The sequence below is a fragment of the Capra hircus genome, chromosome 20 (assembly GCF_001704415.2).
Source record: "Capra hircus breed San Clemente chromosome 20, ASM170441v1, whole genome shotgun sequence".
NCBI classification, from domain to species: Eukaryota; Metazoa; Chordata; class Mammalia; order Artiodactyla; family Bovidae; genus Capra; species Capra hircus.
In genome coordinates, this window is record NC_030827.1 from 537,772 (window position 1) to 551,395 (window position 13,624).

The window sequence follows — 13,624 nt, forward strand, 5'->3', positions numbered from 1 at the left end:
GGAGACACGTGTCCATAGGCACATGAAAAGATGTTCAACATCACTAGTTATTAGAGGAATGCAAATCAAAACTATAATATATCACCTCACACCAGTCAGACTGGCTAACATCAAAAAATCCACAAACAATAAATGCTGGAGGTGATGTGAAGAGAAGGGAACCCTCTTGCAATGCTAGCTGGAATGCAGACTGGGATAGCCCCTATGGAGAACAGTATGAAGGGTCCATAAAAAATTAAAAATAGAGCTACCGTATGAACCTGAAATCCCACTCCTGGGCCTACATCCAGAGAACTGGCCCTAAAAGAAGCATGCAGCCCAGTGCTGACCGCAGCACTGTTTACAACAGCCAAGACATGGAAGCAAGCTACAAGTCCACCGGCAGAGGAATGGATAAAGACGGCGTGTCACATATGCCTTGGAATGTTACTCAGCCGTTAAACAGAGACGTAAGGCTATTTGCTGCAACACAGATAGACCTAGAGAGTGTCAGACTGAGTGAAGTCAGTCAGAGAAGGGTAAGTATCATATGCCATCTGTTATATGTGGAATCTGAGAAGAAATGATGCGAATGAACCTATAAAACAGACTCACAGACTTAGAAAACGAACTCGTGGTTGTCACGGGGAAGGGACAGTTAAGGACTCTGGGAATAAATAGGCTGTATTTACAAAGGATAACCAACAAGGGCCTGTTGTAGATCACATGGAACTCTGCTCACGGCTCTGTGTCAGCCTAGATGGGAGGGGAATTCAGGGGAGAACGGATATGTGTGCAAGTATGACTGAGTCCCTTCACTGTTCACCCGGAACTATCACAACACTGTTAACTAGCCGCTTTTGGTGTTAAATAAATAAATACATAAAACTCAAGTGTTCTAACAGGAAAAAGACAAAGAAAACGTGTACTGAGAGAGAGGGAGGGAGAGAAGAGTGGCAAGACTAGGGAGGGGTCAGAGAAAGGGGCTCGCTCTCTCTCTCAAGAGAGGAGAGAACAGGGAGGGCAGACCCAGAGACTCATAAAGAAAGACACTGGCAAAGAGAGAATTAGACCGGGACTAGTCAGAGGTACAGAAAAGCACATGCTAGCAAATAGGTAATAGAAACAGAGAGAGTGAAAAAAAAATATGGAAAGAACCCCAGAGCTTCTGTCTCAAACCCAGGCTATTGGAGCCAAATCCTTGGGACCTGGTGCCAGGCATGAATGAGCCTCACCTGAATCCTCTGTCCAGAGGGACGCACTTGGCCTCATGCTGACAGAGGTTCATCCCCGGCACACAGTGGTCAATCACCTCGTCGCACAGCTCACCTGGTGGGGCGGGTAGAGAGCCCAGGCGTCAGGGAGGATACAGGGGGATGCCCCGGCTAGAAGCTCAGGTTCATCCAGTCCCTGGTCAGGAGGCCACGGTATCAGGAGCCTGCCATTTATTCTCTAGCCATCTCCTTTCTTCTGCACCTCTGTCTCAATTTCCCTGGCAGTGACCACAAGGAGAACCCAGGACCTCTCTTGGGCACTGTTAGAGCTTTACCATTTGGCTGTTTCACTTGATTATCCAGGGGCTGCAACAGCTGAAATCACCCCCGACTTGGTGAAAGTCGCTCAGTTGTGTCTGACTCTTTGCGACCCCATGGACTATACAGCCCATGGAATTCTCCAGGCCAAAATACTGGAGTGGGTAGCTGTTCCCTTCTCCAGGGGATCTTCCCAACTCAGGGGCTGAACCCAGGTCTCCCGCACTGCAGGCAGATTCTTTGCTGCCTGAGCCACCCGGGAAGCCCACCCCTGACTTAGGGCTGTGCTTATTTGTCTTCCATTCCACACTCATTTATGGAGCACCTCCTGTGTGGTAGCACTCTGCCAGGGGCTAGGGACACCACAGTGATCCAGTCCCAACCTCTCCCATGGTGTGTGTGTGTTGAGTTGGGGGGGCAGATCTACAAATAACCAGGCAGTTATAACACACAGCTGTCAGCGCGATAATGGGAAAACTTGGTGGAAACTCAGGGGTTTCCTGGAAGGGCAGCCAGGGCTTAGCAGTGCAGCCCACCTGTTACAGATAAGTAAGGCCCGTGGGTTTTCTCAGAGAAGAAAATATGGAAAGAATTTGAAGTTCTGGTCTCTGGCTACATCCCCTTTGAAATTCACAGGGCCAGAAAAATGCCTAACAGGTCATAAATACCCAAAGATATAAGGCCTGGCGATAAGCCCTGGAAAACTCACACCACCAGACAGCAGAACGTGGGAGGTCAGACAGGCCTGCAGGGGGTCAGGTTCCTGGAAGACATACCACTGATAACTTCCTTGCATTCCACCCAGTCAGGCCATGTGGAGAGTGATGGAGAGAAACAAGCTTCCAGCCAGAGAGGCGTGGGGCAGGTGTGCCTGGGGCAGGGTGAAGGACGGTTCGAGGGTGGCTAGGCGGAAAAGCATGGCAGACACAGCCCCAGAGTTGGCTCTCTGCTGTGGTGGGGGCACGCGGACCCCACCCTGCCTTCACAGAGGGTGCCTGTGTGCCTTCTAAGCCTCTTCTGCTTCTTCTCCACCAGTGACACTGAGCGGTGTATTCTCTGTGGGACACTTCTGACATTTTCTGGCACAGACAAAACCTCGATGTCCCATTCTCAGGAACAAAGTGCAGCGAGTCAGAACTGCATCCCGGTCAATGGAAGAGGCAGGCAGGAAACTGCCTTCGTAAGTGTTTGCTCGGCAACCCCACCCCGTCCATTCTCCCACCATCAGTTCAGACCTGAATGAAGCATGAGCGCAAAGCAAGTGCCTCTCAGTTGGCCTCAGACACCACTGGGGAGCCCAGGGCTCCCAAAGGAGGGGATGAACATGAACTAAATGAACAGAGAGCTGAAAGCCGGGGACCTGCTCAAAGTGGGGAGGAGTGAGCGATTGGTGGGGGTGGGTGAAAGAAGGGTGGACAAACGAAGGGAGAGGGTCTTTGGGAAGCCTCTCAGGCCATATTATGGGGGTTTTTTTGGATTCAAGTCTTTGTCCAGAGGGGGAAAAGAGGTGGAGTTTTTGGAAGAAGCCTAGAGAGTGGTGGGCTTCCCAGGGGGTGCGGTGGTAGAGAACCTGCTGGCCTACGCAGGAGACGCCGGTTTGATCCCTGGGTGGGGCGGATCCCACTCCAGTATTCTCGCCTGGGGAGTCCCCGGACAGCAGCTGGCAGGCTACAGTCAGGAGTCTGCAGAGTGAGACCTGGCCGAGCACACAGCGGTCTCCTCCAATGCACGGCAAGCCCACCCAGGGCCCCGCACAGCAGCCCACTCCTGGGCATCGGGGACTCACCCGTGTAGTTCGGTGGGCACACACACGCATAGTTGTTGACCCCGTCCACACAGGTGGCATTGTTCTCGCAGTCGTTGTCCTCGCAGTCGTCTGGGTTGATCTCACACCGCTGCCCCTCGAAGCCCAGGGGGCAGGAGCAGCTTTGGGGATGCGTGGGTGGGGTCAAGGGTCAGGGAGTGGGGGTGGGTTGGAGAGGCAGGGGGAAAGTGGGGGTGGGAAATACAGTCAGTCAGATTTCTCCTCTGGATGGGAGTCTGAGGCCGTTCTTGGGGCACACAAGGCCTGGCGTTCTGAGCAGGAAGACCTTTGAGAGCCTTAGGGGCATTTCTGATAGCCCTCTGCCTCCAGTCTCTCCGGGCCCTGGGTGGCTGCTTGCCTGGGGGCAATTCCTACTGGCAATGCCTCCTTCAGCTGGAAGTGGTGGAGCTTTAATTCCTCCCAGTCGCCTAAGCGACCCTTCAGCTATGTTCTATGCGTAGTCTCTTTTGTAGACAAAGAGAAACAGCGCAACAAACTCTGTACTTTTTTTTGTGACTCAAGGGCAGCTTTTTAATCTGCAGCAGAAGCACGACTTAGTGGCCAAGATCAGGTTTTGCAACCAGGTTTCCTGGGTTAAATTCCATGTCTGTTTCATCATCTGTTGACTGGTGGTACTATCTACCTCCAGGGTGGCTGTAGGCATTAAATGAGATTATATAAGGAAAACACTCAGAGTGATACACAGTACAGAAAGCATGTCAGCTAGATTTTGTTCTAGACAAAACCACACATCTCCTTAACCTTCCCTCAGGGATGCCATTTCTCCTTCTCATGTATCCCTGCTACTTCTGAGCCCCCTCCTGCTCCTGGAAGATGAGGGGGTCGGGTGGGAGGCCACCTTTCCTGCCAACACTTTCTGGTTAAAAACACTATAGACCAGCATGACACAATTCCTTAACTTGTCCCTGCAGTGTTAAACCTCTTGGATACAAACCTCATCCCCTCTCCTCTGCCTGGCCTTGGCCACAGCCCCGGGGTCAGGCTGCATTGCCCGATAATAAGTCAGAAAAAAAATCAGTCAGTATTGATGAAGGCTGGGCAGATGACAAGGGGCGAGGCGAGTTGAGAGGGTGCAGGTGGAAGATGAGAGTCTGAGTAAATGAAATTGAATGAATGATGCAGGAATCTCACTCTTCCTGCGGGCCACCCCCCTCGTCAGGGACCAGGGTACTGTGTTCCTGCTCAGACCAAGAATCCCAGGCCTCTCTCCACTTGAAACTAAACTGATAGAAAGTGGGATTTTTGTGTTTTTTGTTTTTTTTTTCCCCTGCACCACGTGGCTTATGGGCTCTTAGTTCCCTGACCAGGGATCGAACCCAGGTCTAAGGCAGTGAAAGCCCACGTCTTAATCACTGGACCACCAGGGAATTCCCTTAGAATCCAAATTAACATCCTTTTTTCTATGACCTGAAAAGTGGGTCACATTTTCTACAAAAGGCAGGCAGAAGGATTCTTGGGTCTGAGCTCTTCAACTCTTCATGGAGCGAAATAAATGACTTTAACACCTTTCTTTTTTTTCTTCTTCTTTTTTCTCTTAGGGACCCTGGGCATTCATGAAGAAGGTCATTTCTTCAGAGCCACAGGGGCATGGCTTTCTGAAGATCTTAAACCATAGCATTGTCTATTTTCTTGATATGAGTTATTTTCCTCTGACTCTCCCCGGAGAGGACTTAGGACTCTTAGGACTGAGTGAAAGTGGGGTAAGAAGGGGCTGGTCAAGGGAGCAGAGGTTGCTCATGGACTGGACCATGGGTGGAAGAGAAGTTAAAGTCTCCTTTGTCCTCACTGGAAACCTGGTGGGAGGTGGGGGGAGGAAGGAGGAGGGGATGTCAAAGATATCTCAAGAGCAATGTGTTAGCTGTGTGGACAGACAGCAAGTCACATCTCCTGTCCAGCCAGCCCTGCCAGCCTTTGCCTGTTTTGTGAGCAGACAGTCAATGTGTCAAGGCTGGAGTAGCATCTGGATTAAGAGGTAGGTGATGCTTCCAGAATTCTGACTAGTCAGAGGTGTCATGGACTGAATTGTGTCCCCTCAAAAAGATACGCTGACATCTTAACCCCCTCCCCCGAGCCTCGGAATGTGACCTCGTTGGAAAACAGAGTCATTGCAGCTGTCGTGAGCTAACTGAAGATAAGGTGGCGCTGGAGTGGCGTGGGCCCCTCATCTCACATGACTGGTGTCCATGTAAGAAGCCGGTCATGTGGACCCAGATCTGGGGAGAAGGCTGTGTGTGCAGCTGAAGGCGGAGACTAGAGGGATGCAGCTGCAGGTCAAGAAGTGCCAGAAACTGCCAGCAACCATCAGAGCTAGAAGGAGGGAAAGGGGCCCCTGCCCAGGTTCAGAGGGAGTGGGCCCCTACTTCCTGAGCCGTGTGAGAAGCCATTCTTTGGTTCCAGGCCCTTGAGCCTGTGGTCCTCTGTTATGGCAACGCTAGGTCACTGAATTGAGGGACACAGGAGCAAAGCCACCCGACAGGGGCCCTCCCTGTGCCAGCCTACCAGGTGCTGCCCTGGGAGGTGGGGGATCCCACACAAGCTATGCCATCCCAGGATGAGGGCCTCGTTGCTTGAGCCCTGCATCCCATTTTCCAAATCCTGTAGGTCTGGGCTGTTTTGCTTGAAAATTAAGTCCTAAACAATCCAGTTCATTTGGATTTCCTCGGTGATGGAGAGTGCAGACAGACCCTTCTGCATCCCCACAGAGAGGGCAGTGACACCGGCAGGGGCGCCCCTGCTGCTTGCGGACGACGACGTGGGTCCCAGGGCTGGGGGTCGGGACGGGGCCAGGCTCCCCAGGCCTGGAGGAGTGCTTCCTGACAGAGGCCACGTGGCCACTGCTGCGTGAGCTCTGGCTGGCTTCTCAGGTCCACTATCAGTGGGAGAGAGATTGGCCTGCTGCAGGCAGGAAAATGAGCTCTGCCTTGAATTTCGCTTTTCCAGAGTTGAGTTTGATGGGGCTAACTTGGCAGATAGATATGTGGGCGGCTGTCTTCCCCAGGGAGAACCCGGAGCCCAGAAGCTGAATTTCTTTCACAGACCATATAGTAACCCGGCCAGAGGGCCTGTGGTCGCTCACTGTTTGTTCCCTGAGTGCTCCGACCTCCTCTCACAGCATGGCACCCAGTGCCCCTTCCTTTGCTGCCTGGCCCCCTGGCTCTTTGGGGGTGCCCCATGGGCCCACGCCCCTGATCTGCTCTTACCCGGGTAGGGCCCAGGAAACTGGGCATCAGCAGGCAGCGAGGGGTGGGTAGGAAGCAGGAAGGGGCCAGAGGTTTGGCAGAGGCCCAGAAGGCCAGCTCCAAAGACAGGGATGAGAACAAAATCTAAGTGGCGTCTACCTCTTTTCTTCCTGAGCTCTTAATGCTAGGGAGGAAACAGGCAGGGTTGGAAGACTCAGGAATGAGTGTCAGGATATGTGACCCAGAGCAAATCAATCTCCATGCCTTAGTTTCCCCATCTATTAAACGGGGACAGGAACTGGATATGGTCCTCGGGAAGATTTAAATGAGATTTAGAGTTAAGTGCCTGGCACGTATGAGCATGTAATCAACACAGGAAAGAATAGTGGAATTTCCAAGCCAGCAGGTTTTTTGAGCTATTGATTATCCTATCCTGCTCTGACTTCAGCCAGCAACTGTAGGTTCCCTTGGAGACCTCCTGGCTCTGGAGACAAGACTCCCTGAATTCAGATGCCAGTCTGAACACTTTCTGTGTAACTGCAGACGAACAATTTATCCCTTTGATGCCCCGACTTCCTTATCTCTACAAGAGGGATAGCAGTAGCTGCCTTATAGGGAAGGCAAAGCCTTAAAGTCCTTCACATCCAGGGCTGGGCGGAGTGTGGGCCCGCAGGAGATGCAGAGCCGGGTTTCCTCTGCCTGCCGCAGAGTAGAGTTGTGGGGCAGACTGAGGAGGGAGGCCCAGGGCGAGCTGTTACCTGAACCCGCCCTTGTGGGTCTCGCTCAGGTGGCAGGTGCCTCCGTGCAGACAGGGGTTCTGAATGCAGGTGTTGATGGGCACGGTGCAGTCTCTGCCCTGAGGAGAGAGAGAGAAGCACATGGTAAGGGAGGCTCTCCTCGGCCGCCATCAAGAGGCGGCCCCGTGGGCTCCCAGCTCCCTCTGGGACGAGGGCCGGGGAAGTCGCCCAGGGCTCTGGGACCAGGGAGCTGGCTATGTGACCCGGGGAAAGCCCAAGGGAGCCCCTGCCTTGGGTCGCTCCATGTGCGTGGCGTGGAGAGGAGCACCCAGCTCAGGACCGCGGCCCCCAGCCTAACTACTGCCCAGACTTCAGCCCCTCCCCACCGTCCTAACCCATGGGCCGAGAGCAGGGGCTCTGGAGCCAGGAAGAGCTGGTTCCCCTCCCAGCTTCACCTCTTCCTGGTTGGCTGACCTTTACTTTGTATTAGCTTTTTAGCTTCTACACGCCTACCTCATAGAGCTGTTACCAGAGTTGAACTAGATCTTTCAATAAGGAAGTGCTTAAAATATTCCATAATACATCTATAAATGTACTACTATAAAGGTACTCTATAAATGCCAGTAGATATTACCACTAACCTCACTGAGGCATAACTGTAATCTACAACTTGGAGGGGAGACTATGGCTGAAGTGTGGTCAACAGTCCTTGGCCCCCTAAAGTGACAAGCTTGTCTCTGATTGGTCCAGACATGAGCATGGATGCTGCTATTTGCTCTTAAGTTCTGTGGGTGATCCTGATGGTAGGCTACCCCGAGACCCCCTGTGAGAGAAATTTTGGGCAGAGTGGGATTCCTCTGTACCAGGCACCCTGAAGGGGATGTGTGAGCTTAGAAGGTGCCAACAGTGTGCAGGTGGGGAAGAGTATGCCAGGGAGGAGGAACTGCAGAGACAGGCCTCCGTCCCAGGGAGTCGCCCCAGTCTTGGTCCTCTGCCACCAGCTTCTCCCATGGCACTGACGGACAAGCACTGCACCCAGGTTTCGGCAGCCGGTTCCCTGGATGACCTGCGCAATCCTGGGGGGATGTCTGCTGCGTTTGCTCCTGGGCTGTGGACTCAGTGTGGGCACGGGGCCAGGCGGGGGCCATCACGGGCGCCCTCCCACTGCCACACCACCTGCTCGCCATCTGCCCGAGAAAACCCTCCTTCCCGCCCTGCCACTGCTGCCGTGCATGCAGCGAGAGACACTGGACTCCTGGCTGGACGCTGCTGTGCTCTGCCTTCTCCCACCGCCTCAGTGCTGCAGCTGCAGGCCCCACCTCCAGCAGCCGGAAGGCAGGGCTGCATCTGTCTGCTGCTTGTCGAGCCTGGCACATTAAAGGGCCCGTCAGAGGTTTCTCGGAGGGGAGGAGATCTGGGGTGGGATCTGGGCTTATCCTAAACCAGAGCAACATGAGATCCCTTTTGACAAGCTGTGTGTCGATGGAAACAGCAGTGCTCATCCTCACTCCCATATTCGGAGTATGGTTTCTGTTCCAGGACCCATACTGAGTTTCACATTCACAATGGTGTATAATATTCATAACATCCCTACCATATGCGTGCGGTTGTTATTACCCTCATTCTTACTGAGAGGGAAGATGGACTTGGAAAGTGAGGCAATATGTCCACCATCGCACAGCAGTATGTGGAACCAGCACAGCTGAACCCAGACGTCGAGTCCAAAGGCAATTCTGGGAACTGCTCGCTGGGCGCTTGCTTCGCCTCTCTCAAAGCACAGGCTCTGCAGGCACGCAGATCTGAGCACACGTGCTGGCCTGGCTGCTGCTGCTAAACTGAGGAAATGACCAGTTCTGAGACTTGTTTTCATTATCTGTAAAATGGCAATAATAATACCTATTATATGGATTTATTGTGTGATTAGAAATCACACTCATTAAGGCACCTGACCCTGGCAGGTAACATAGCTCCATAAATAAGAGCTATTCAGATATAAATCATGATGATTATGGGGGTCTGCGATAGATTTTTGGGTTTCCCTGGTGACTCAGATGGTAAAGAATCCACCTGCCATGCAGGAGACCTGAGTTCGATCTCTGGGTTAGGAAGATCCCCTGGAGAAGGGAATGGCTACCCACTCCAGTGCAGAATTCTATGGACAGAGGAGCCTGGTGGGCTGCAGTCCATGGGATTGCAAAGGGTAGGACACCACATAGCGCCTAAACAGCAACAACAACCAAACAGTTCAGGTATGTGGGGTGTGTGTGTGTGTGTGTGTGTGTGTGTGTGTGTGTGTGGTAGATAAATGGGCCTGGACTGCAGGACAGGAGAACCCTGAGTAGGTCAAGGCATGGCCTCCCTGACCCCTGCCTGGGCCAGGGTCTTTGCTCTGGGGACTTGCAAGTACCCGGGGCTCCCTGGGGAATTCCTCCCCTGGGGTGGGAGCAGGGGTGGAGGTGGTGTCTCCTCTAGCCCCTGATGCCACAGGGCACTGGAATCCAGGAAGCAGAGCCTGCATTTGGTAATGTGGTGCCTGGGCCCAGAGGTGGGGGTTTCTATCATTCACAGGCTCTTCAGAAACAATCACCATTGTTAACACCTGGCCAGTTAGCTTAGTTCCACGCTCTTGAGCCTCATTTTGCTCAAACCACTAGACCTGTAATGCTCCTTGGTTGCCTCCTGTGACCCCCTCCTTACGGTGTGTGTGTGGTAGAGGGAGGACTGGGACTCGGCCAGGCCTTCTAGGTTCCTTTACAGGACCTGGGAAACAACGAACCCCACTGGAATCCTGTTTCTGAGATGGGGCCAGCAGGGTGGCTCTAAGACCTTGCTACTCAAAGTGTGGTCCTTGGACTACCAGCCTTGTGTCCCCTGGAAGCTTGTTAGACATGCACAATCTCAGACCCGATCTCAGGTCTAATGAATCAGAGCCTGCACCTTAACAAGGTCTTCAGGTAGTCCCTATACACCTTGAAGTGTGAGAAGCACTGTTCTGAGACACTGCACATATATGCATGAAGCTAAATGGCTGCAAAAAAACCAGCCAAAAATTCTATTTTATGTTCTCAAATCTTAGAATCATGGTAAGAGTTACGCTTTGTTAAGTGTCTACTGAATGCTGGTACTGAGGCAGGCCAAGACACGCGTGACCCCTTTTAATCCTTACAACAGCCCTGTAGTCAGTATGGTTATTCCCATTTACAGATGATGAAAGTGGGGCTACAGAGAGTCAGTTACTAGTGGAGGGCTTAGTATAGTCTCTGCAGCAAGAGAGAGCTGGGTTCTGGGTTTAGTGAATGTGCTCCCCAGGTGTGTGAGCCTGGGTATGTTTTTCAATTTTTCTGAACCCGCAGTTTCCTCATCTATCAAAAGAGATTGTCCTTCTTTTGGAGGAGTATTAAGCGAGATAATGCACTTAAATTGCTTCTCAGGGACCTGGCATTATAACAGATGTACGGTGAAAGTGAAAGTGAAGTCGTTCAGTCGTGTCCAACTCTTTGCGGCCCTGTGGACTGTGTAGCCCACCAGGCTCCTCCGTCCATGGGATTCTCCCGGCAACAATACTGGAGTGGGTTGCCATTTCCTTCTCCAGGGGATCTTCCCGACCCAGGGATTGGACCCAGCTCTCCTTCATTGTAGGCAGACGCTTTAACCTCTGAGCCACCTGATGTACAGCAGCTGCTACTAAACATTCACCAGTGGCTGCCTTGTTATTTCTATAATACTGTGGCTTCTCAAGGTCACTCACTAGTCACTGGAAACACGGAGATCTCTGGGAACAGCTAGATAAATGCTTGGACTTTGAGCTGCGTTTTGCAGCTGTCTGGTGACTGTTGTCCTCTTAGCAATTCACCCAGAACTACTATGCCAATCACTCTGCTGGCAGAAAGGACAGGCGTAACCAAAAAGAGTGTGAGCAATATGCGATTAAGGGACCCCTCTGGTTCAGTCTGCTGCATTTTACTGCTGAGGAGCCTGAATCGCGTGGGGAGGAGAACCAGGTCATGAACCAAGGTCGTGTCGGGTAGAGGCAGGCTCCAGAGGGCCCCGGTGGTCTTTTCACCACCACCCTGTGTATCTCCCTGTCCTGGAGATTTAGGCAGGTTGTAAATGGCCAAGGACCCTCACCTGCAGCCCCTGCTGTCATGGTGCTTGCCCACGGACGGTGAATGCACTGGCCGAGAGCATGGATTCTGGAATCAGTTGACTTTGAGCTTTGAATCCTGGCTTGCTCACCTACTATGTCCTCAACTGTAAAATGAGGGTCACTTTAGGACTGGTCTCCTAAGGCTTTGATGAGGACTATGCAGGATAATGTATGTAGCTTGTTCGGGACACTGCCAGCAGTCAGGAAGCACTCAATAAATGCTAGCTGCTAACAGTACTATCATGAACACCACCACCATCATCATGCTATCACCAGAATCGCCACCACCGGCATCCTACACCATGAGCAGTAGCAGCATACCTGCCTGGGCCCTTCGACTTCCTAAACATCAAAGTCTCTGTTCAAAGTCTTCCAAAATCGACAAGATGTTCAGGATCTTATAAGCAAAACCCAAACACATAGCAGTATCCTGCAGGAACCCCAGGGGTGCACTCTTTGCTCTGACACCAAGGGCCAGGCGAGCTTCACATTGTCCTCAAGTGTGATGGGAAGAAGCCTGGGACTTTGAATCTGGCTCCAGTACTGTCAGACTCAGGCCAACTTTAAAGTGAGGGAAGTGAGATTCAAGAGTGTGAAGTGGTTATCTTTAACATAGAGATAACACCACCCTCTTCACAAGGTGATTATAAAGAGCAGAGGAAGGAATAAATGCATGAGGTCCGGGTGCCTGGTGCATAGTCGATGCTTGAAAAGATGACTGTGCATGTGTGGAACTGGGGATGCACAGACATGCATGTCACAGTCTAGGAAAGCAGCAGATACTCCTTGGGGGTTCAGGGTCACAGACGGAGAATCCCTGGTGAAACCACCTGTTCCCGACAGCCACCACCCTGGCATTAGGGGCCGGCATGTAGGGTGAAGGTGAAAGGCAGCCATCTAGCAGCTACTGAGTACTTACTGAATGCTGGGTACTGTTCTAGGTACACTGCATGTGTTATTGTACATCTGACTCTCACAGCAAGACTTTGGGACAAGTCCTATCCTAGTGTGCAGATGGGAAGCCTAGGGTTCTCACCACACAACTAGGAAACGACAAAGCTGGGATCCACACCTGCTGAGCAGTGTAAATCCATAGCCTGCATTTTCTCCATTGAGAATACGGGAATTTGAGGATCCATGCCTGCTTAACTTCTAGTCTCCCCCACAGTGTGTGTACATACGTGGCGCAGCGGCAAAGAACCTGCCTGCCGATGAAGCAGACATGAGACACAGGGGTTTGATCCCTGGGTTGGGAAGGTCCCCTGGAGGAGGGCATGGTAACCCACCCCAGTCCTCTTGCCTGGAAAAGTCAGTGGACAGAGGGGCCTGGCAGGCTACAGTCTATGGGGTCACAAAGAGCTGGACATGACTGAGTGACTGAGCACATGTATGTAAGTGTGTATATGCGTGTGGGGGGCAGGGCACGAGTCTGGGACCACCCTGAGTTTGACGAACTGGAGTTGGCTGCACAACTGAGCAACTGAGCACATGTATGTAAGTATGTGTGTGTGTGTGTGTGTGTGTGTGTGGGACCACCTTACGTGTGTGTGTGTGTGTGTGTGTGACCACCTTATGTGTGTGTGTGTGTGTGGGACCACCTTACGTGTGTGTGTGTGTGTGTGTGGGACCACCTTACGTGTGTGTGTGTGTGTGTGTGGGACCACCTTACGTGTGTGTGTGTGTGTGTGTGGGACCACCTTACGTGTGTGTGTGTGTGTGTGTGGGACCACCTTACGTGTGTGTGTGTGTGTGTGTGGGACCACCTTACGTGTGTGTGTGTGTGTGTGGGACCACCTTACGTGTGTGTGTGTGTGTGTGTGGGACCACCTTACGTGTGTGTGTGTGTGTGTGTGGGACCACCTTACGTGTGTGTGTGTGTGTGTGTGGGACCACCTTACGTGTGTGTGTGTGTGTGTGGGACCACCTTACGTGTGTGTGTGTGTGTGTGTGGGACCACCTTACGTGTGTGTGTGTGTGTGTGTGGGACCACCTTACGTGTGTGTGTGTGTGTGTGGGGACCACCTTACGTGTGTGTGTGTGTGTGACCACCTTATGTGTGTGTGTGTGTGTGTGACCACCTTATGTGTGTGTGTGTGTGTGTGTGTGGGACCACCTTACGTGTGTGTGTGTGTGTGTGGGACCACCTTACGTGTGTGTGTGTGTGTGTGTGGGACCACCTTACGTGTGTGTGTGTGTGTGTGTGGGACCACCTTACGTGTGTGTGT

At 52.4% G+C, this 13,624-nt stretch overlaps 1 protein-coding gene across 1 annotated transcript in view; it reads right to left on the reverse strand.

Annotated features, from left to right (window-relative positions):
- SLIT3 (slit guidance ligand 3) overlaps positions 1-13,624 on the reverse strand; it is a 719,548-nt gene that overhangs the window by 31,518 nt on the left and 674,406 nt on the right. The window contains exons 27-29 of the mRNA XM_018065519.1: positions 7,274-7,371; positions 3,298-3,437; positions 1,215-1,308 (exon numbers count right to left, since the gene is read on the reverse strand). Coding sequence (XP_017921008.1) covers positions 1,215-1,308; positions 3,298-3,437; positions 7,274-7,371 — 332 coding nt within the window. The remainder of the gene's footprint in view (positions 1-1,214; positions 1,309-3,297; positions 3,438-7,273; positions 7,372-13,624) is intronic.